At 42.2% G+C, this 24,580-nt stretch overlaps 1 protein-coding gene across 1 annotated transcript; it reads left to right on the top strand.

Annotated features, from left to right (window-relative positions):
• The first annotated feature begins 436 nt into the window (after positions 1-436).
• LOC117514169 (gamma-enolase-like) lies at positions 437-24,534 on the top strand. The gene is made up of 13 exons (XM_034174491.1): positions 437-581; positions 1,113-1,198; positions 1,325-1,420; positions 11,169-11,227; positions 11,311-11,380; positions 11,460-11,593; positions 11,688-11,910; positions 11,999-12,196; positions 14,263-14,339; positions 22,517-22,641; positions 22,776-22,884; positions 23,831-23,889; positions 24,242-24,534. Exons 2-13 carry the CDS (start codon positions 1,114-1,116, stop codon positions 24,309-24,311), a joined length of 1,305 nt encoding a protein of 434 aa, XP_034030382.1. The 5' UTR covers positions 437-581; position 1,113; the 3' UTR covers positions 24,312-24,534.
• The last annotated feature ends 46 nt before the right edge of the window (positions 24,535-24,580 follow it).

Raw genomic sequence — 24,580 nt, 5'->3', positions numbered from 1 at the left:
CTACCTGTCTCCTTTAATTCCCATCGTTGCATCTCAGTCGACTAAGGCTTGCTCACACCACCTTTTTCTGCAGCTTTCTTACCTGAACATTATCCTCACCCCCCCCCCCCCCCCCCTTCTCTTGATATCCTGTGCTGTCATCTGTGTGCAAAGTATGTTTTTATTTTCTAAGAAATATTCACTTTGGCAGCACTTGATCTTTTCATGCAAACGATTTGCTGGGAAGCATTAACATGAATACCAACGCTAGAAGTGATGAGATGATGCGTGTCCAGATGTGAGTTTATAGGTGCTCTCCACAGAGCAGCGACAGCACTCAGCTGTGATTGGTCGCATTTGGACAAACAAAATGTTATGCTATGCATCTTTTATCAGCTTTATCAGGAACACAAAATGCATGCACCCCCTGCTGTTCTCCTCTATTCCTCTTTCTTGTTCCCTCCCCTCTCCTAGTTCTTCCTATGACTCACACGCTCCTCCTCCCCCCTGTGTGTCATACATCTTCACCCCTTCTCCTCCCACTCTCTCCCTCTGAATCGCCCACAGTCGCTCTCTGTCTCCAGGCTTCAAACAGGCTGCAGGTAACATTTAAAAAGATTGATCCATTTTCTTCATCGCCTCCATCTCTCCAAGCATCCCTCCCTCCAAGTTTTCACCTTCTGGTGTGTGTGTGTGTGTGTGTGTGTGTGTGTGCGCGTGCACCCATTCCTCCATTGCTTCATCGTGTCTGAACCAGCACAGAAATCCAAGCTGTTTTTTTTAACAGCAGGTTGATAAATAGCTGTGCATTATTTTTAATTATGTTTTTGTGTTTGTGTTTCTTGATGTCATTCCAAGCTGCGTCACAGAGAGAAAGACGCAGTGTGAAGTGACAAAACCAGGCATCTCAAAATGGTTGTTGGCTTTCATCAATATTATATTTGCTTTAATTGTATTTTTTTTTTTCCCCCCATTGGTCTGCCCTGAGTCTCCTGTGTATGCAGTACTCTGCAGACTCCTCAATAAATTACAGGAAAACATTTTTAAGTTATGAATTGTGCAGATTAACACAAACTAAATTGTGATGCACAGTACAAGCTGGTTAAATAAACCTTGTAATTTATTATCTGCAGGATGTCAATAGTGAATATTGTTGCCAGGGAGATCCTGGACTCGAGGGGAAACCCCACTGTGGAAGTAGATCTACATACAGGCAAAGGTTAGAAAGTATTAAAAAAAAAAAAAAGTGTGTTTGGAGTTTGATCAAGGTGCAATCTCGTCAAAACAAATAAACCCCAACAATACTTCTGATTGCATTGAGAAGCCAGATATTTCCTGTTTCCAGGTTTGTTCAGAGCTGCTGTACCCAGCGGTGCGTCCACTGGTATCTACGAGGCACTGGAGCTCCGTGATGGAGACAAGACTCGCTACAAAGGCAAAGGTGATGATCACAACCGTGAATGACCAGTGGGTCATTGGCCGTGTTACTTTGACCTAAAGCAAGGAATTGAGCAATTGGTGTGAAAAAGTACAGCGTCGTTTGGTAACTACTTGAAAAAAACGTTTCTCATTATAAAAGAGACAAAATCGCTATTTCTGATGTGAAACTAACTGGCAAAGAAGCTTGTGAAGCTGCTTGTTTTCTCGGGTACAAAAAGAGACATTTGGTGCGGGGGCGTGTCCATAGTACACAGAACATTATATTTGCCAATTACAAATTTAGGTGCTACGTAGTCTGCACTTACCTGGAGATTCTGCAGCCTTGCTTAAAAAAATAAATCAAACTTTACTATAAACCCACATACTTGTATTAAATTTATGAGTTCAACACGTTAAGATTTTATTGCACTTGTGTGCATATTTATCCTTGCTGGTCCATGGCTGAATAATACTCAAGTTTGATCGTATTTGTACTAAACTTGGTGTAAGATTGCGGTTCAATCAAGGACTTATTTTAAGAAAAAAAAATTAATAAAGTCAAGGTCACACATTTGACCTCTTTCTTATATATAGACAACTTCTAGAATGGCTAGTTCGAATAATTGGTTAAAGATACACGTATGGCTGGTATTAAACACTAATATGAAGTCATATACCAAGATTTTCTTGGTCCATTGGTCACACGAGTATTGACTTTTTGTAAGCTTGACATGTCAAACTTGAGGCCAAAATTTAGCAGTTAGGGTTAGGGTTGATGTCCACTCACAAGGACTCTTGATGTGTTTCCACCTGAAAGCAAAGGGTTACCTGGGGAAGCTCAAAAGACCAGCGGACTGCCAGTAAATCAATGGTTAAAGTTGTTTCCTTTTTTTGTTTAATAAAATGTGGATTAAAAAAATCAGTGGTGAAAGGACAGTATTTATATAATGCTTTCCCATCAGAGGCAGGTGCTCTAGGGACTAATGCCCCACATTCCAACACCAAACAACATTCTTGGAGCAGTTGTCTGCCTGGGTGGTTGCTCTCCAGGACCCAAGGCAGTTCTGTGGTGTCGGGGATGCAACAAAGTGCAGTACCACCAATGCCTTCTCCCAGACAAACTGAGGGTTCTCTGGTCACAAGTCTGCCTCTCTAACCTCCAGGCCATCCATAGAAACAAAAAACCACATGAAATTGGAGAAATTCAAGCATATGGTATGCAATATTACACACAGTTTTCATAAAACAGTTAAAAATGTTTCTGAATGATGCTGTTTTGACAAACAACAAAACGGTAAATCTATTATTTGATAATTACGGTACCTCTCGTTCACTCTGTAAGTCCAGAAGCTTGAACTTGGTCCCAAAAATGCCTTGGATGTAAATAAATGAAAAACCATAAAATAAAAGCTCCCGAACAAGCAGCATGATGTTGTTGAGGTAACATCAGATGTCTTAAGTGTTTTTCCTTTCCTATTTGTATTGTTTTTGACTCTTGCAGGTTCTCATGCTCAATCACTTTCCAGGTGACACAAGTTAAGTTTGTGGTTTACAGTTTGGAAAGACTCCGTCAAATGTCACAGCTAGACAGAACTAAACAGTGCATCTGGAAAATATTCACAGCACTTTTTCCACATTTTAACAGTTTTTGCGATGAAGCTCAAAATTGAGCTCAGGTGCATGCATCCTGTTTCCACTTATCCTTGAGATGTTTCTACAGCTGGGGTAAATTCAGTTGATTGGACATGATTTGGAAAGACACACCTGTCTATATATAAGGTCCCACAGTTGACAGTGCATGACACAGCACAAACCAAACATGAAGTCAAAGGAATTGTCTGTAGACCTCTGAGACAGGATTGTCTTGAGGCACAAATCTGGGGAAGGGTACAGAAACATTTCTGTTACTTTGAAGGTCCCAATGAGCACAGTGTCCTCCATCATCCATAATAGTGCAACAGATAAGAGAATATTTAGGGCGGAAACCTGCAAATGGTGATAAAAGTATCAAATTCAGCAGAAATACTCCTCAGACAATTCTCTTTTGAAAAAACTTATTGGCCACTTGAATTTTCAGTTGGCATTCAGGTAGGGGTCAATTGAAGAATTACACAGGAGTCAAAATTAAAAGATGCTCCAATCGTATTGAAACCTATGCCACATTTCTTGCCTGATCATAAAGATTCCAAAAAGGTATGGTTTGGATGGTCTGTAACTGAATTCTATAGAGTTATGGGATAAAAACTGCAAGAATGGTGACAAAGGTCAGTGTCGGTTTGTACAACTTTAACTTTGTTTGTACAACTTTAACTTCGAAAAGTTAAAGTTGCTCCAATTTTTGTAAAAAGTGATGCAAATTACTAGTCGAGTTAACACGGTTTTAAAAAGGAATAGTTTGGACCATGTATCATCCTTACTTATCACATTACGGGGTAACACGTCATAGTGTTGGGGAAAGTGTAGTGAAACGGACCCACAACAGGGGGCGCAAATGAACGGTCAATAGATGAGCCAAAAGGTAACAATTTAATGTTGTGAATGTGCACAACGATTATACAGATAATCACAGAATCTGATAGCAGTCAATACACAAAGGTGACGTGTGGGCAGGCTCGAGGATAGAAGACGTCTGTCCTGAGAAGAGCCAGAACCACACGATTTCCACCGCCACAGAACCTGGAGAATACCAGAGCCGCCAAGTCCCGAATTCCCAGGTGATCACCGTCCCCGACTGTCAGATCTGGTACTGCTGGTGAGGAGCACAAACAGTGAGATGTGGGTTTGTGCACACCCAGTAACAAAAACAGTCAGAAGGTGGAAAGTCACCTCCACCTCTAATCACACACTCGTGCAGCTCCTGTCTAACCACTTATCTGGTTTGGGTGTGAAGCGAAGCCGTCACTGTTCACACCAAACGCCAATCCACAGATAATGAAACGCCACAGGAATACGGCTGCAAAGAAGTTCAGGTTATTATTCAATGATTTAGGTCAGCAGAGAAAAGTACCTTCACAGGTAGATGATATCTCGGCAGCGAGGTGGAGATGACATCCGGCTTTTATGGAGTGATGAAATGAAGATGGGTGACAGCTGTCATGAGTTGATGTGTGACAGCTGTCACTCCCGGTTGTGTCCGTGGCGGCAGCGCCCTCTTGTGCCTGAAGCCCGCACTTCAGGCAGTGCGCCCTCTGGTGGTGGGCCAGCAGTACCTCCTCTTCTGGCGGCCCACACAACACATAGAATCCAATAGACATAGACCTTGTTTGACCTTTACTTTGGAGACCAAGCATTCAACACTGTCAAAACTATTCCATTTACTAATCCTATTAGCGCAACCAATAATTTGCATCACTTTTTACCAAAATTGGAGCAACTTTAACTTTTGACCCCTGTAAAATGAACTTGAACTTATTTATTTTGCCACACAAACTTGACAACAACAAAAACTGATACACAAGACAATTCCACAGTGACATGTGTGACCAAAAAGGAGGTGAGCAGAAGCAAAGCTTATAAATGCCCACCCCATATATACATACATACATACATATATGCACATTACCAACCCCCAGAGCAAGCACACAGGCGACAGTGGTAAGGAAAAACTCCCTCAGATGTATTGAGGAAGAAACCTCAAGCGAAATCTGAAAGAAACCTTAAATGAAAAAGAAAGAAACCTCAAATGAAACTGACCTTTGTCACCATCCTTGCTGTTTCTAGTAATACTGTGAGAAATCTTGTAGTCATTTTTGATCAGGATATGTCATTCAAAGCGCATATTAAACAAATATGTAGGACTGCCTTTTTGCATTTACGCAATATCTCTAAAATCAGAAAGGTCTTGTCTCAGAGTGATGCTGAAAAACTAATTCATGCATTTATTTCCTCTAGGCTGGACTATTGTAATTCATTATTATCAGGTTGTCCTAAAAGTTCCCTAAAAAGCCTTCAGTTGGTTCAGAATGCTGCAGCTAGAGTACTGACGGGGACTAGCAGGAGAGAGCATATCTCACCCGTGTTGGCCTCTCTTCATTGGCTTCCTGTTAATTCTAGAATAGAATTTAAAATTCTTCTTCTTACTTATAAGGTTTTGAATAATCAGGTCCCATCTTATCTTAGGGACCTCGTAGTACCATATTACCCCATTAGAGCGCTTCGCTCTCAGACTGCGGGCTTACTTGTGGTTCCTAGGGTTTGTAAGAGTAGAATGGGAGGCAGAGCCTTCAGCTTTCAGGCTCCTCTCCTGTGGAACCAGCTCCCAATTCAGATCAGGGAGACAGATACCCTCTCTACTTTTAAGATTAGGCTTAAAACTTTCCTTTTCGCTAAGGCTTATAGTTAGGGCTGGATCGGGTGACCCTGGACCATCCCTTGGTTATGTTGCTTTAGACGTAGACTGTGGGGGGTTCCCATGATGCACTGTTTCTTTCTCTTTTTGCTCCGTATGCATCACTCTGCATTTAATCATTAGTGATCGATCTCTGCCCCCCTTCTCGGCATGTCTTTTTCCTGGTTCTTTCCCTCAGCCCCAACCAGTCTCAGCAGAAGACTGCCCCTCCCTGAGCCTGGTTCTGCTGGAGGTTTCTTCCTGTTAAAAGGGAGTTTTTCCTTCCCACTGTGGCCAAGTGCTTGCTCATAGGGGGTCGTTTTGACCGTTGGGGTTTTTCATAATTATTGTATGGCCTTGCCTTACAATGTGGAGCGCCTTGGGGCAACTGTTTGTTGTGATTTGGCGCTATATAAGAAAAAAAGTTGATTGATTGATTGATTGATTTTTATCCTGTAACTCCATAGAATTCAGTCACAGATAGTCAAAACTATACCTTTGTGGAATCTTTGTGATCAGGCAAATGATGTGGAATATTTTTCAATATGATTGGAGCTTCTTTTAATTTTGACCTCTGTGTAATTCTTCAATTGACCCCTACCTGACCACCGATTGAAAAGTCAAGTGGCCAATAGGTTTTTCAAAAGAGGAGTGTCTAAGGAGTATTTCTGCAGAGGTTTATGCTTTTATCACCATTTGCATGATTGTTTCAGTTATCTGCTGCACTATAAATGGAAGACATTTGAATCCACCAGGACTCTTCTTAGAACTGGCGGCCCATCTAAACTGAGCAATCTGCGGAGAAGGACCTTAGTCAGGGACGTGACCAAGAACCCGATGGTCACTCTGTCAGAGCTCCAGCATTCCTCGGCTGACAGAGGAGAACCTTCCAGAAGGAAAACCATCTCTTACTCACTCACTCACTCACTCACTCATCTTCAACCACTTATCTGGGATTGGGTTGCGGTGGCAACAGCTCCAGCAGGGGACCCCAGACTTACCTTTCTTGGGCCACATTAACCACCTCTGACTGGGGGACACTGAGGCATTCCCAGGCCACTGTGGGGATATAATCTCTCCACCTAGTCCTGTGTCTTCCCCAGGGTCTCCTCCCAGCTGGACGTGCCTACAACCCCTGGCAATAATTATGGAATCACTGGCCTCGGAGGATGTTCATTCAGTTGTTTAATTTTGTAGAAAAAAGCAGATCACAGACATGACACAAAACTAAAGTCATTTCAAATGGCAACTTTCTGGCTTTAAGAAACACTATAAGAAATCAAGAAAAAAAATTGTGGCAGTCAGTAACAGTTACTTTTTTAGACCAAGCAGAGGGAAAAAAATATGGACTCACTCAATTCTGAGGAATAAATTATGGAATCACCCTGTAAATTTTCATCCCCAAAACTAACACCTGCATCAAATCAGATCTGCTCGTTGGTCTGCATCTAAAAAGGAGTGGTCACACCTTGGAGAGCTGTTGCACCAAGTGGACTGACATGAATCATGGCTCCAACACGAGAGATGTCAATTGAAACAAAGGAGAGGATTATCAAACTCTTAAAAGAGGGTAAATCATCACGCAATGTTGCAAAAGATGTTGGTTGTTCACAGTCAGCTGTGTCTAAACTCTGGACCAGATACAAACAACATGGGAAGGTTGTTAAAGGCAAACGTACTGGTAGACCAAGGAAGCCATCAAAGCGTCAAGACAGAAAACTTAAAGCAATATGTCTCAAAAATCGAAAATGCACAACAAATCAAATGAGGAATGAATGGGAGGAAACTGGAGTCAACGTCTGTGACCGAACTGCAAGAAACCGCCTAAAGGAAATGGGATTTACATACAGAAAAGCTAAACGAAAGCCATCATTAACACCTAAACAGAAAAAAAACAAGGTTACAATGGGCTAAGGAAAAGCAATCGTGGACTGTGGATGACTGGATGAAAGTCATATTCAGTGATGAATCTCGAATCTGCATTGGGCAAGGTGATGATGCCGGAACTTTTCTTTGGTGCCGTTCCAATGAGATTTATAAAGATGACTGCCTGAAGAGAACGTAAATTTGCACAGTCAATGATGATATGGGGCTGCATGTCAGGTAAAGGCACTGGGGAGATGGCTGTCATTACATCATCAATAAATGCACAAGTTTACGTTGATATTTTGGACACTTTTCTTATCCCATCAATTGAAAGGATGTTTGGGGATGATGAAATCATTTTTCAAGATGATAATACATCTTGCCATAGAGCAAAAACTGTGAAAACATTCCTTGCAAAAAGACACATAGGGCCAATGTCATGGCCAGCAAATAGTCCGGATCTTAATCCAATTGAAAATCTTTGGTGGAATTTGAAGAAAATGGTCCATGACAAGGCTCCAACCTGCAAAGCTGATCTGGCAACAGCAATCAGAGAAAGTTGGAGCCAGACTGATGAAGAGTACTGTTTGTCACTCATTAAGTCCATGCCTCAGAGACTGCAAGCTGTTATAAAAGCCAGAGGTGGTGCAACAAAATACTAGTGATGTGTTGGAGCGTTCTTTTGTTTTTCATGATTCCATAATTTTTTCCTCAGAATTGAGTGATTCCATATTTTTTTCCCTCTGCTTGGTCTAAAAAAGTAACCGTTACTGACTGCCACAAATTTTTTTCCTGATTTCTTATAGTGTTTCTTAAAGCCAGAAAGTTGCCATTTGAAATGACTTTAGTTTTGTGTCATGTCTGTGATCTGCTTTTTTTCTACAAAATTAAACAACTGAATGAACATCCTCCGAGGCCGGTGATTCCATAATTTTTGCCAGGGGTTGTAGAACACCTCGCTAGGGAGGCACCCAGGGGGCATCCTTACTAGATTCCCAAACCACCTCATCTGGCTCCTTTCAACACAGCGGCTCTACTCCGAGCTCCTCACGAATGACAGAGCTTCTCACCTTATCTCTAAGGGAGACACCAGCTACCCCCCCTGAGGAAACCCATTTTGGCCACTTGTACCTGCGATCTACTTTTTTCGGTTGTGATCCAACCCTCATGACCATAGGTGAGAGTAGGAATGAAAACTGACCAGTAGATCGAGAGCTTCGCCTTTTTGGCTCTGCTCCCTTTTTGTCACAACAGTACAAAGGAGCAAATGCAACACCGTCCCTGCTGCGCCGATTCTCATGCTCCATTGTGAACAAGACCCCGAGGTACCTGAACTCCTTCACTTGAGGCAATTAAGACCTCATTCCCTACCCGGAGTAGGCAATCTACCGGTTTCCTGCTGAGCACCCTGGCCTCAGATTAAAGGTGCTGATCCTTATCCCAGCCGCCTCACACTTGGCTGCAAACTGATGCAGTGAGTGTTGGAGGTCACAGGTCGATGCCTCAATCCACCAATCAGGTCTGTAAGGTAGAGTGGCCAGGCGGAACCCACTCCTTAGTAAAAGGCACATGGCACCCTGCCTGGAGTTTGCCAAGAGGCCCCTTAAGGACTCAGACCAGGAGAAACAAAATTCTCTGGTCTGATGAGACAAAGTTTGGACTCTTTGGCGTGAATGCCAGGCATCATGTTTGGTGGAAACCAGGCACCATCCATAAAGTGAAGCATGGTGGTGGCAGCATCATGCTGTGGGGATGTTTTTCAGCAGCAGGAACTGTGAGACTAGTCAGGAATGAGGAAAATATGAATACAGTAATGTACCGAGACATCCTAGATGAAAACCTGCTCCAGAGCGCTCTTGACCTCAGACTGGGGCGACAGTTCATCTTTCAGCAGGACAGTGACCCTAAGCACACAGCCAAGATATCAAAGGAGTGGCTTCAGGACAGCTCTGTGAATGTCCTTGAGTGGCCCAGTGCTGCAAAGAGGAATGGGCAAAACTGCCCAAAGATAAGTGTGTCAAGCTTGTCGTTATTTTCAAGAACACCTGAGGCTGCGGGTCCGAGTCTGAGCACGGACTTTTAATCTCGGAAATGACTCCGATCCCACATGTGAGGGTTTTAATGGAAATACATTGCAATCGGACGGGAAATTTTATCCGACGTAAGCAAAAAATCCACTGTACAAAATCTGTTATATATGGTGTTTATTATATGGAAAACAATACAAAAACTTTGGGACTTTTTTTTGTCCGGTGATTACAAATATCTGTTTTTTTATGATGACGGTTTAATTGAGGTTTACGGTACATGAGACTGAACAATAAATTTACCTCTTAAAACTTTGATGATGAAGTTGCTTCCATTTCACACGGCTGACTTTATTTTTCCGAATTTTTCATCTGTATTTATGTATTGTACAATGTATTTAATGGAAATACATTGCGATCAGAATCCAAAGTTCGAAGTCATCCCAAGTTCGGTCATCCATGGGAGGCTCGGAGTAGAGTAGCTGCTCCTTTGCATTGAAAGGAGCCAGCTGAGGTGGTTCGGGCATCTGGTAAGGATGTCTCCTGGGCGCCTCCCAAGGGAGTTGTTCCAGGCACGTCCATCTGGGAGGAGACCCCGGGGAAGACCCAGGACTAGGTGGAGAGATTATATCTCCACAGTGGCCTGAGAACGCCTTGGGATCCACCAGTCAGAGGTGGTCAATGTGGCACGGGAAAGGGAAGTCTGGGGTCCCCTGCTGGAGCTGTTGCCCCCGCGACACAAACCCGGAAAAGCGGTTGACGGATGGGACATTTTATCTGACGTGAACGAAAAATCCACTGTACAAAATTTGTTGTATATGGTGTTTATTACATGGAAAACAATACAAAAACTTTGGGACTTTTTTGTGCGGTGACTGCGAATATCTGGTTTGAGTTGAGTTAAACTGTACATGGGACTGAACAATAAACTTACCTCTTAAATAAAACTTTGATGATGAAGTTGCTTTCATCCCACACAGCTGACTTTATTTTTCCAAATCTTTCTTCTGTTTGGATCTGAAGGGAATCTGTACATCTTGAAGCCCTTGTTGTATCTATTTGTGCCTCCAAATGCACAACAACCCGGCATTTTTAGTGAATAAATAATTAAAATAGCTGGATTTACATGCAGATAGATTAACAGCGAACACTACTTTGAACCTAAGATGGCACCAGGAGTCACTTCACCGATTTTTTTCAACTCGTCATGTCGCCACGCTCTCTATCAAGGCACTCTAGTAGTAGCAACAGCCTGCTTGGCCCATGGGCTATAAGGAGAAAGTAGATTTTATCTTTTTCAGTGCAGTAATACATTTCTTATGTAGTATTGCCAAAAGCACTGTTTACTCCTTTTAAATATATGGTTTTAAATGTCAAACCTGTGAGGAGCTATAGAAGATTGTTTCTGTCCCCCTGTCCAGCACTTTGACACCTATCTTTCATGTATTGTCCCTCATCCTTCCTTTATTGTGCTGTATGTTGTGGTTATCTTACGGTGGCACAATGTGCTTTGACACTTTTAAGTGTCTCTGCTTGTGATCCTGTTTAAGGTGTCCTCAAGGCTGTTGGCCACATTAATGACACCATCGGACCAGCCCTCATCCAGTCAGTGAGTACCAGCAGAGGAACGAACATCTGGAAGACTTGAGCAGCAATATGCCTCCTGTGTTTATGGCATTTTGTTCATTTCAGGGATTCAACGTTTTGGAGCAGGAGAAACTCGATAACATGATGATTGAAATGGATGGTACTGAAAACAAATGTAAGCATCATTAAACTTTGTGTGTGTGTGATTATCATGTCCTACCATGTGTTGTGTAACGGTTAACATCTTCCTCCAGCTACATTTGGAGCCAATGCTATTCTTGGAGTGTCTCTGGCTATTTGCAAAGCCGGTGCAGCAGAGAAAGGTGTCCCCTTATACCGTCACATTGCTGATCTGGCTGGAAACAGAGAGCTGGTCCTCCCAGTTCCTGTGAGTCTCATAAATTCATATTGTACAACAACTACGGCAACAAAAAGTCACACACATAAGCACCTCTTCCTCTCCTTATCTGCTTCTGATTCAGGCCTTTAATGTGATAAATGGGGGTTCTCATGCTGGAAATAGATTGGCTATGCAGGAGTTTATGGTCCTTCCGGTGGGGGCGGAGTCATTCCGAGATGCTCTGCGTGTGGGGGCGGAGCTCTATCAGACGCTGAGAAGTGTCATCAAAGACAAATATGGTCAGGATGCTACAAATGTGGGTGATGAGGGTGGATTTGCTCCGAATATACAGGAGAACAGTGAGGGTAAGTGCTAGCACATCATTAAAAACAATACAATCCTCCTTGATGACCTGCAGTGTGACCTTACAGTGCCTCATTTCTGTGTCGTCAGCCCTGGAGCTGATAAAGACGGCCATAGAAAAAGCCGGCTTCACAGACAAGGTGGTAATTGGGATGGATGTTGCTGCTTCTGAGTTTTTCATTGAGGGCAAGTATGACCTGGACTTTAAGTCTCCACCCAATGTAGCTCGAAACATCAGTGCTGCAGAGCTAACCAGCATCTACCAGGACTTCATTAACAACTACCCAGGTGTGTGTGTGTGTGTGTGTGTGTGTATAGTTTGGACCATTTGAATGTAAGATAGAAGAATTTCCATGGTGCAGAAAAACTCCTTTACAGTAGTTTGATCAATCAAAAACAACCTCTGCGATGGAGATAATCTCTGCCAGTTAATGGTTAAAAAAAAGGTTTCACCAAAGTAAACTTAAAAAGGTTTACTATAACGTAAAACAGTGGTGAGCCTTAAATTCACGTTGAGCCAAATGTTTTAGAATCCTTTATTCAGTGCAGACAAACACATACTGCAAAAGTAATTCAAGAGGTTTGAAGGAGAAATTGTGAAATATCCAAGTTAAATCCCCTAATTTGAGTCTGGTTTAACATGCCTCTCACATTTTCCAACAGTAACATGCACCAAAATATAAAAGCAGTTGCCTAAGTCAAGGATGAGTAAAACCGAGACGTATAAGGTCTGTGATGAAAAAAGCGGTCCTTTTTATTTTTTTCAAAAAATAAATGGATTTGATTCATATGTTTTTACGTCAGACATGCTTGAACCCTCGTGCGCATGCGTGAGTTTTTTCACACGTGTCGGTGACGTCATTCGCCTGTGGGCAGGCCTTGAGTGAGGAGTGCTCCACCCCGCCCATCGGAATCTCTTTGTCTGAATAGCCGCGGCGGACGGCGCGCGTTGCTTTATCAACATTTTTTCTGGACCTGTGAGGAATATCCGAGTGGACACTATTCGAGAAATTAAGCTGGTTTTCGGTGAAAAGTTTAACGGCTGATGAGAGATTATGAGGTGTTTCTGTCGCTGTAAGGACTTCCCACGGAGCGGGACGTCACGCAGCGCTTCCAGGCGCCGTCGTCGGCCTGTTTCGACATGAAAACATTCTAATTTAAGGCTTAATTCACCCAGGACGTCGTGAGAGAACAGAGAAGATTCAGAAGAGGCCGGCATGAGGACTTTATGCGGACATTCCACTGTTTAAGGACATGTTGTAATGAAAGACGTGCGCGCAAATTCGCCGAGTTGTTTCCGTGACGACTCGGCAAATCTGTGTGCGCCGCGGCAGGAAAAAACACCTCCGTTTTGAAAACCATTTGTAAAATTCAGGCGGCTTTTGATGGCTTTCAACAAGTGAGTAACTGAGAAATTGTTTAACAGCTTGGGCATGTTCCAACTTGCCCGTTAAGGTTTCCAACGGAGGTGTTTTTCCTGTCGCGACCCCCCGCGGTCGGGTCCGGCCCGACATGCGACTCTGCCCGCACGTTCTTTCATTACAAAATGTCCGTTAACAATGGAATGTCCGAATAAACTCCTCATGCCGACTTCTTCTGAAAGTTCTCTGTTCTCTGACGACTTCCTGGGTCAACAGAGCCTGAAATGTGGAAGTTTTCAACTTGAAACGGCGAGACGCTGCCGCCTCGAAGCACAGATCGCCATCAGGTGCCGTGGGCCGTCCTTACAGCGACACTACCAGACCAAAATCTCTCATCAGCTGTTAAAATTTTTACCGAAAACCAGCTGAATTTATCGAATGGTGTCCACTCAGTTGTGCCTTACAGTTTTTGAAAAAATTTTTATCAAACAAAGCAGCAGTCTCTGAGCCATTCCTAAACAATGAAAAAACGACGAGAGGGTGGGCGACTCCTCACTCAAAGACTGGCCACAGGCGAATGACGTAACCGACAGGCGTGAAAAAACTCTCACATGCCCACGAGGGTTCAAGCATGTCTGATGTAATCACACGTGATTCAAATCCATATGGTTTTTGAAAAAAATAATAAGGTCCGTTACTTTTATCACAGACCTCGTATACCTTTGGGTCTAAAATGGCTTGACCTTATTGCTATAGTCATTAACATGGGCACAGTGTTTCCTAGTCCTTTAATTTATCAATTAAAAATATCATTCATTCAAAAAGTGCACCTTCAAACTTTTTTACGTATCTCTAGGTAATATTCATCCAGTTAGAATCTTTATTGGCAGCATCAGAGTGACCCATCGACCTCTAGGTGACTAACCGAAAATAAAAATCAGGATTTCTCTTTCAGCTCTTTAATAAAAATGATCTTCTTTCCTTTTGCGTCAGTTGTGTCCATTGAAGATCCGTTTGACCAGGATGACTGGCCCGCTTGGACAGAGTTCACTGCCTCTGTGGGAATTCAGGTAATGTCACATTGACTGGCACTCCTGAGTTTTAAGTACAGAATTTAAAATGTGTTCAAATAAATCCTAATGAACCAATTTTGTATCTTCAGAATATTTAATAAAATATCCAACATTGCTGAATAACATCAACAAAGGAAACTCCTTTTATATACGTATGTAATGAAATTTAAAAATGCACACATAAAATGTATGTGTGGAATACGTTATTGGCACACTTTGATGAATTTTTCAGTAAATCTTCACTTTTATAGCCAGTTTAACTCAGGAGATGGATACATGAACATTTCCAAGTCATTGAATATATCTTAGACTTCATTTACATCAGTCCTTAAGAAATACTTGTACAAACAGTATGGTACTGTGTAGTAAATCTGTTTGGAAGAGGCAGTTGTCAAAAACTGAGTGACTCTGAAAGGAGGGTGATGAAGAAGGCCATCAAGACACTATGACAACTCTGAAGGAAGTATAGGCTTCTGGCACTGTGATTGGAAAAACTGAGCAACTTTTATCTGTTGCATCACCAGGCAGTCCCAGCTTCATGTTGGAGCAGAGCTGAGAAGGACTTTAACATAGGAAAATGTATAATATCTAGGTGTGAGTCTCGTGTGCCTTCTGGCAAACAGTAGCTGAAATTTTACATATTTTTAAGAAAATCCTTCTAAATTCTACTGAAGCTGTTGCTAGTGATGCAACAAACCATAGTTGCGCTATTCTGAATTTCTCCAGTCACATACGCAGGAGTCTGTTTTGGTCGGATGTTCACATACACTCATCATGGACATGGTTGTTACAATAGTATTGGGTTTTCTGTCATTTCTTTGAACTATTCTTTTTCTGGGGTAGAAAGATTGTACTTCATTTTGGATTTGCTGAAATCAACACAGGGTCAAAATTGTGCATACAGCACACTGTTTGTTTGAATGTTCCTTAGCAAGTTTCACTTCTAGCAGATACTTGGAATTGCCATCAACAAGCTTCTGGCAAAATTCTGAATGGAAATCTCTTGGGAAAATGTTTAGAAATATATTAGACTGTACTTAAAAATCAGGTCTATGCCAGGAAACTTAGAAAACCTTCAAAAACTTACAGAAAACTTCCCTGGAGTAAAACGGATAGGGATAGTTTATTTGGTAATCTGTCAAATGGAATAATCATGAAACAGAAAAGAAATTAGTGGGCGCATGTGTGTATGAGGCCGTAAATACTGTGGGCTCAGAGCAGCAGACACACACTGCAGTAAAAAAAAACAAAAAACGGTACACCGCAGCTAATAGTGTGTGTCACAACTTTACACGTGTTTATTGACAAATACTGAACACAAGGAGACAATCGGGGTTGGTTAAAGAGCTCTGCAGCTCTAGTTTCACCATGAAGAAACAAATGCAAAAAAAAATAGTGAGGAAAATAAGTATTTGAACACCCTGCAGTTTTGCAAGTTCTCCTACTTAGAAATCATGGAGGGGTCTGAAGTTTTCATCTTAGGTGCATGTCCACTGTGAGAGACATAATCTAAAAAAAAATTCGGAAATCACAATGTATGATTTTTTAATAATTTATTTGTATGTTACTGCTGCAAATAAGTATTTGACCCCCTACCAACCAGCAAGAATTCTGGCTCACATAGACCTGTTAATTTTTCTTTAAGAAGCCCGCTTATTCTGCACTCTTTACCTGTATTAATTGCACTTGTTTGAACTTGTTACCTGTATAAAAGACACCTGTTCACACACTCAATCAATCACACTCCAACCTGTCTACCATAGCCAAGACCAAAGAGCTGTCTAAGGACACCAGGGACAAAGCTGTAGACCTGCAAAAGGCTGGGATGGTCTACAGGACAACAGGGAAGCAGCTTGGTAGAAGACAACAACTGTTATGATTATTTATTAGAAAGTGGAAGAAACACAAGATGACTGTCAATCTCCCTCGGTCTGGGATTCCATGCAAGATCTCACTTTGTGGAGTAAGGATGATTCTGAGAAAGCTCAGAACTACACAGGAGGACCTGGTCAATGACCTGAAGAGAGCTGAGACCACAGTCACAAAGATTACATTAGTAACACATGATGCTGTCATGGTTTAAAATCCTGCAGGGCAGCAAGGTCCCCCTGCTCAAGCCAGCACATGTCCAGGCCTGTTTGAAGTTCACCAGTGACCATCTGGATGATCCAGAGGAGGCATGGGAGAAGGTCATGTGGTCAGATGAGACCAGAATAGAGCTTTTTGGAATCAACTCCACTTACCATGTTTAGAAGATGAGAACAACCCCAAGAAAACCATCCCAACCATGAAGCATGGGGGTGGAAACATCATACTCTGGGGGTGCTCTTCTGCAAAGGGGACAGGACGACTGCACCGTATTGAAGGGAGGATGGATGGGGTCATGTATTGCGAGATTTTGTCAAACAACCTCCTTCCCTCAGTAAGAGCATTGAAGATGGGTCATGGCTGGGTCTTCCAGCATGACAATGACCCCAAACACACAGCCAGGGCAACTAAGGAGGGGCTCCGTAAGAAGCATTTCAAGGTCCTGGAGTGGCCTGGCCAGTCTCCAGACCTGAACTCAATAGAAAATCTTTGGAGGAAGCTGAAACTCCAAACCTGAAAGATTTGGAGAAGATCTCTATGGAAGAGTGGACCAAAATCCCTGCTGCAGTGTGTGCGACCCTCGTGAAAAACTACAGGAAACATTTGACCTCTGTAATTGCAAACAAAGGCTACTGTACCAAATATTAACATTGATTTTCACAGGTGTTGAAATACTTATTTGCAGCAGTAACAAATAAATTATTAAAAATCGTACATTGTGATTTCCATTTTTTTTTTTTTTTTTTTTTTGATTATGTCTCTCACAGCGGACATGCACCTAAGATGAAAATTTCAGACCCCTCCATGATTTCTAAGTGGGAGAACTTGCAAAATCGCAGGGTGTTCAAATACTTATTTTCCTCACTGTACATATTTGAATGCGCACATGCCCAAATGTACCTGCACTGGTTTTTATTCGGAACAATAACAGAAATACAATATATGTCCTCACCAAGGTACCACTCATCGCACACCGTGCCAGCCTCCAGCCTGTTCCCAACCCAACCCAATGCATTTGCGCATCACATATGATTTGAACATTGATGGAATGAAAATGTTTCCTATTAACAAAAACAAATTCATCATGTGGTGGCACCTTTATAGCAATATGTGTGCAGTCAATAGCCCCGATTACATTAGGGAAACCGGCTCCCGCTGCAAATTGCACTTTAATTTTGGAATGTGATGTACCTGGATGACATTCGGATGGTTGCGTCCCACACAGGCTGGCACACTCCTGACCACTCGGCCAGCTCCCACTGGAAGCCCCTGTTGCCAGGAAGCCCAGCATGGTTAGCACCTGTGGGCACAGGCAACCCCTGGCTCCTCGCTGTATTGTACTCTAGGGCTGGCCACAGTTCTGCGTGCAACTCCACTAACACTGGCCTTGGTAATCGAAATCGGCTTATGAGCCAATTAGCCTCATTTGCAAGTAAATCCTTGCTTTCTCTGAATACTCGCTCACATCAGATTCCATCATTTGCAAGTTCCTCAAACAATGCTAATGCAGCCATTGCTAATACCATTTTCCTCATCACATGCTTCTATATCCACCCATATAATTGCAAACACATGGGTGTGTTAATTGTTCATAAGTGTGTCTCTGGTGTGCCCATCTCTCTGATGACTTCTTGTTCACACTATTAACAGTTTCCCAGCATCACCTCTACATGTCACCAGTGGACCAATAGCTGTAGCACATGCGTACGCCAGCCATGAACTTGGCGTGGCGCACCACACATTTTCACAGTCATTTCACTTTTGATACATCTGAACGTTAGCGTGGAGACGGACATACGCACGCAACATTTTTGTCCATACACAGCCTTTGTACATGAGGCCCAAGGTCTTTTTCCAGACCTTGGTAGAGTGGCAATACCTCCCAATAACCTGTACTGATGATTATTTGATTATCTTTGAATGTGCAGTTCTTTATAGAAATATCTCCAAGAGGCATTTTGAGCTTGTGTAAATCTACAGTTCTTTCTCAAAGTTCCATGAAATTTCCTGTTGTACTGTGTGTTTGTCAGTCCACTGAGTGCTGTGAAACAAATCTTTGTGTGTGTGTGTGTGTGTGTGTGTGTGTGTGTGTGTGTGTGTGTGTGTGTGTGTGTGTGTGTGTGTGTGTGTGTGTGTGTGTGTGTGTGTGTGTGTGTGTGTGTGTGTGTGTGTGTGTGTGTGTGTGTGTGTGTGTGTGTTGGTGCAAAGGAGCTACCAGTTGTAGTAAAACATGATCACTAATAGTCTTGCAGATTTATCAACTCACTGCTATGATGGCCCTTCCACCGACTAGGATTGTACTTGTACCATGTTTAGTTAGGTTTAGCCCACAATGCTCTCAAATATATGCCCCATCAGTACTATGTGCTGGTGGGTGGGGCGATAATAATCTAAGTATTTTGATCCTGTCTTGATTTACGAAAACCCAAATTAAATTCAAACTTGTGCACCAAATTCTTTTTTCATTCCTTCTTACTCTGTATTAAAGATGAATGTTAACAAATCCTTCTGCCCCATAAAAAGAATAGCCCAAACCAATCTTTAAAAAGTTCAACATTACCATAACCTTCAAATTTTGACTACAACTGTGTAACTCAATCAAAGATCTCATGGGTGTTTTGGTGGCTTGTACTGCAACATACACTCAACAAAAATATAAACGCAACACTTTTGGTTTTGCTCCCATTTTGTATGAGATGAACTCAAAGATCTAAAACTTTTTCCACATACACAATATCACCATTTCCCTCAAATATTGTTCACAAACCAGTCTAAATCTGTGATAGTGAGCACTTCTCCTTTGCTGAGATAATCCATCCCACCTCACAGATGTGCCATATCAAGATGCTGATTAGACACCATGATTAGTGCACAGGTGTGCCTTAGACTGTCCACAATAAAAGGCCACTCTGAAAGGTGCAGTTTTGTTTTATTGGGGGGGGATACCAGTCAGTATCTGGTGTGACCACCATTTGCCTCATGCAGTGCAACACATCTCCTTTGCATAGAGTTGATCAGGTTGTCAGTTGTGGCCTGTGGAATGTTGGTCCACTCCTCTTCAATGGCTGTGCGAAGTTGCTGGATATTGGCAGGAACTGGTACACGCTGTCGTACACGCCGGTCCAGAGCATCCCAAACATGCTCAATGGGTGACATGTCCGGTGAGTATGCCGGCCATGCAAGAACTGGGACATTTTCAGCTTCCAAGAATTGTGTACAGATCCTTGCAACATGGGGCCGTGCATTATCCTGCTGCAACATGAGGTGATGTTCTTGGATGTATGGCACAACAATGGGCCTCAGGATCTCGTCACGGTATCTCTGTGCATTCAAAATGCCATCAATAAAATGCACCTGTGTTCTTCGTCCATAACAGACGCCTGCCCATACCATAACCCCACCGCCACCATGGGCCACTCGATCCACAACATTGACATCAGAAAACCGCTCACCCACACGACGCCACACACACTGTCTGCCATCTGCCCTGGACAGTGTGAACTGGCATTCATCCGTGAAGAGAACACCTCTCCAACGTGCCAAACGCCAGCGAATGTGAGCATTTGCCCACTCAAGTCGGTTACGACGATGAACTGGAGTCAGGTCGAGACCCCGATGAGGACGACGAGCATGCAGATGAGCTTCCCTCAGACGGTTTCTGACAGTTTGTGCAGAAATTCTTTGGTTATGCAAACTGATTGTTTCAGCAGCTGTCCGAGTGGCTGGTCTCAGACGATCTTGGAGGTGAACATGCTGGATGTGGAGGTCCTGGGCTGGTGTGGTTACACGTGGTCTGCGGTTGTGAGGCTGGTTGGATGTACTGCTAAATTCTCTGAAACGCCTTTGGAGATGGCTTATGGTAGAGAAATGAACATTCAATACACGAGCAACAGCTCTGGTTGACATTCCTGCTGTCAGCATGCCAATTGCACACTCCCTCAAATCTTGCGACATCTGTGGCATTGTGCTGTGTGACAAAACTGCACATTTCAGAGTGGCCTTTTATTGTGGGCAGTCTAAGGCACACCTGTGTACTAATCATGGTGTCTAATCAGCATCTTGATATGGCACACCTGTAAGGTGGGATGGATTATCTCAGCAAAGGAGAAGTGCTCATTATCACAGATTTAGACTGGTTTGTGAACAATATTTGAGGGAAATGGTGATATAGTGTATGTGGAAAAAGTTTTAGATCTTTGAGTTCATCTCATACAAAATACAGTACCTTATTATGTGTATTTCTGAATGATTGATATACAGTAGTGTTCAGAATAATAGTAGTGCTATGTGACTAAAAAGATTAATCCAGGTTTTGAGTATATTTCTTATTGTTACATGGGAAACAAGGTACCAGTAGATTCAGTAGATTCTCACAAATCCAACAAGACCAAGCATTCATGATATGCACACTCTTAAGGCTATGAAATTGGGCTATTAGTAAAAAAAAAGTAGAAAAGAGGGTGCTCACAATAATAGTAGCATCTGCTGTCGACGCTACAAACTCAAAACTATTATGTTCAAACTGTTTTTTAGCAATCCTGTGAATCACTAAACTAGTACTTAGTTGTATAACCACAGTTTTTCATGATTTCTTCACATCTGCGAGGCATTAATTTTGTTGGTTTGGAACCAAGATTGTGCTCGTTTACTAGTGTGCTTGGGGTCATTGCCTTGTTGAAACACCCATTTCAAGGGAATGTCCTCTTCAGCATAAGGTAAAATGACTTCTTCAAGTATTTTGACATATCCAAACTGATCCACGATACCTGGTATGCGATATATAGGCCCAACACCATAGTAGGAGAAACATGCCCATATCATGATACTTGCACCACCATGCTTCACTGTCTTCAGTGTGAACTGTGGCTTGAATTCAGAGTTTGGGGGTCGTCTCACAAACTGTCTGCGGCCCTTGGACCCAAAAAGAACAGTTTTACTCTCATCAGTCCACAAAATATTCCTCCATTTCTCTTTAGGCCAGTTGATGTGTTCTTTGGCAAATTGTAACCTCTTCTGCACATGTCTTTTATTTAATAGAGGGACTTTGCGGGGGATTCTTGCAAATAAATTAGCTTCACACAGGCGTCTTCTAACTGTCACAGCACTTATAGGTAACTCCAGACTGTCTTTGATCATCCTGGAGTTGATCAATGGGTGAGCCTTTGCCATTCTGGTTATTCTTCTATCCATTTTGATGGTTGTTTTCTGTTTTCTTTCACGTGTCTGTTTTTTTTTTTTTTTGTCCGTTTTAAAGCATTGGAGATCATTGTAGATAAACAGCCTATAATTTTTTGCACCTGCGTATAAGTTTTCCCCTCTCCAATCAACTTTTTAATCAAACTACGCTGTTCTTCTGAACAATGTCTTGAACGTCCCATTTTCCTCAGGCTTTCAAAGAGAAAAGCATGTTCAACAGGTGCTGGCTTCATCCTTACATAGGGGACACCTGATTCACACCTGTTTGTTCCACAAAACTGATGAACTCACTGACTGAATGCCACACTACTGTTATTGTGAACACCCCCTTTTCTATTTTTTTTTACTAATAGCCCAATTTCATAGCCTTAAGAGTGTGCATATCATGAATGCTTGGTCTTGTTGGATTTGTGAGAATCTACTGAATCTACTGGTACCTTGTTTCCCATGTAACAGTAAGAAATATACCCCATACCTGGATTAATCTTTTTAGTCACATAACACTATTATTCTGAACACTACTGTAAATAAATCCCAAGACATATTGAAAACACATCAGTATTTGTTTTTAATTTCACAATCTCAAAGCATTTTCATTGTTGTTCAATAACTGAACATTTCATTTATTTTATTTTATTCTGAATTATACAAAATGTGTTTATTTGAAGTTTATTTGCAATATGAACATATTTTAAATCCTGAACTTAAAACTCAGGGTTGTCAGTCATTCTCATCATGCATGGCTTGTACGTGAAAACGAGTTAATTCTGCTTTTCCTGGTCCATGTGGTGTCAGTGACGTAATGCATAGAGGCATGGGCTGGTGTTTAAAAAAACAAAACAAACAAAGAAATGCAAGCTATGCATAGAAGTGCTGACTGTAATGTGCAGGTCGTCGGCGATGACCTGACAGTCACTAATCCACGGAGGATAGAACGAGCCGTGGAGGAAAAAGCCTGTAACTGCTTGCTGCTTAAAGTCAACCAGATCGGTTCCATCACAGAGGCCATCAAGGCGTAAGTCGTACTTTGTGTGCTTGATACACAGTCACATCTGCCTGCTTCTGCATGGAGATTTTACACACATGCATGCATGTATTGATGTGCATCATATTTATTCTGATCACTACCAACCTCTTCCTCCCACTCAGATGTAAGCTCGCTCAGGAGAGCGGCTGGGGTGTGATGGTCAGTCACCGCTCAGGAGAAACAGAGGATACTTTTATAGCTGACCTGGTGGTTGGGCTTTGCACTGGACAGGTAAATTTCTGTGCAAATTGTCAGCTTATACAGGGAGTTCCCCAGTTTATTAACTGATCAATTCTACTTTTGGGAGATTGTGGATAGCTTTTATTTGTCCAGGAGTCACAGCACATTGCAGTGTTAATATCACTATGCAGCTCCTCGCACCTTCAAGGGGAGATAATTGGACCTTTTTTTTATTATTATTAATGCATCATATCTGTCAACTCCACTTACAGAGTTTGACCAGTTTGTTGAAGGGAAAGCTCAACATTTTTCAACCTGGGCTCTATTTTTAGATGTTTTGGGTAACAAGAACAATATTAATTGGCACATTATTGATTTAAAATGCAAAAACCTACATAGTCTAACCAGCTAATTAATGTAATGGCACAGGCCAAGCTAAAAATACTGTCTCAAATTCTTCTTGTCGCCATTGAACAGGCAAAAATGTTATTAGAACTGTCTGTTAGTACGGAGAGGAGGTAAATGCATGTATGTCTACCTCAGTAAATGTAAGTACACTTAGTGGCTTACCTTTGCTTAGCCATCCTCCACTGAGTCATTGCAAGTTGATTGTAGATGAAGACACAGCACCCCCCCCCCCCACCCCACCCCCCACCCCACACACACACACTCCCCCACATATCCCCTATAATTCAAATAATGTCAGTCTCTATGGACCTGGTGCTCTGGGTCTGTTCTTATCTGTATGATCAGAGCCTGTTCTTCATCCTAAGAATCATTAGGATTTGTGTGTGTGTGTGTGTGTGTGTGTGTGTGTGTGTGTGTGTGTGTGTGTGTGTGTGTGTGTGTGTGTGTGTGTGTGTGTGTGTGTGTGTGTGTGTGTGTGTGTGTGTGTGTGTGAGAGAGAGAGAGAGAGAGAGAAACAATACACCTCATTTAAAATAGAGACAACTGAAAATGACTTGAAACTTGGCTGTTTGTTTCTCCCTCCCTTCAGATTAAGACTGGAGCTCCCTGTCGATCAGAACGTCTGGCCAAATACAATCAACTCATGAGGTGTGTATTTAAACACTAAAATAGAATGTTTTTTAACATCCCCTATTGCATTAAATACAATATTTAACCACCATCCATCGTAATACTTGAACCTGATAATTAGCATACAACTTTTAAGCTTCTTTGCTGTTTTAATTATATGGTTTGAAAAATAGTTGCTAGTAAGACACTAATAAGCATGCTCAGTCTATATATTGTGCTCAAATATCAAAATGACCAGTATGATTCTCTTATCAGTTTTATGAATGTTTTTCTCTCCTTTTACTCTTCCATTTGTTGTTGTTCTTTTTCATACTCATCTCTTTGGTCTGTGTTTCTCTCCGTCTCCTCCTCACATCTATCTTTCTCTCAGGATTGAAGAAGAGATGGGTGACCAAGCTCGCTTTGCTGGACACAGTTTCCGCAACCCCAGCGCCCTCTGAGTATCGTTTGTAATTGAACAGCACAGATGCACTCACAGAATCGTTAGGATTTCTTGACAGATTCATTGTAGAGTAATAATGACTATTTCAGCAAAGCCCAAAACACACTGACAAGCACATTCACACTAATGACTTCTTAAATCACTAACGTGCACAGATAACGGGGCTGTAGCTGCGGGAAGTTACCCAGCAGGACATGGTGTAATTTTACTCCATTTGATTGCAAAATCGTGAACAGAAATCACCTCTCAGCACGGACACGTCCTCTG

Source organism: Thalassophryne amazonica, chromosome 7 (assembly GCF_902500255.1).
Source record: "Thalassophryne amazonica chromosome 7, fThaAma1.1, whole genome shotgun sequence".
Lineage (NCBI taxonomy): Eukaryota > Metazoa > Chordata > Actinopteri > Batrachoidiformes > Batrachoididae > Thalassophryne > Thalassophryne amazonica.
Note: the sequence above shows the minus strand (reverse complement) of the source record. Positions and strands in the feature narration are given on the sequence as shown.

What these genes read in the sequence shown, in the direction of transcription:
- LOC117514169 (XM_034174491.1), top strand. Translation starts at nt 1,114, where the DNA reads ATGTCAATAGTGAATATTGTTGCCAGGGAGATCCTGGACTCGAGGGGA. An exon ending in TATACAGGAGAACAGTGAGG is followed by an intron (nt 11,911 to 11,998) that starts GTAAGTGCTAGC and finishes CTGTGTCGTCAG; the next exon opens with CCCTGGAGCTGATAAAGACG. An exon ending in TTGGGCTTTGCACTGGACAG is followed by an intron (nt 22,885 to 23,830) that starts GTAAATTTCTGT and finishes CCCTCCCTTCAG; the next exon opens with ATTAAGACTGGAGCTCCCTG.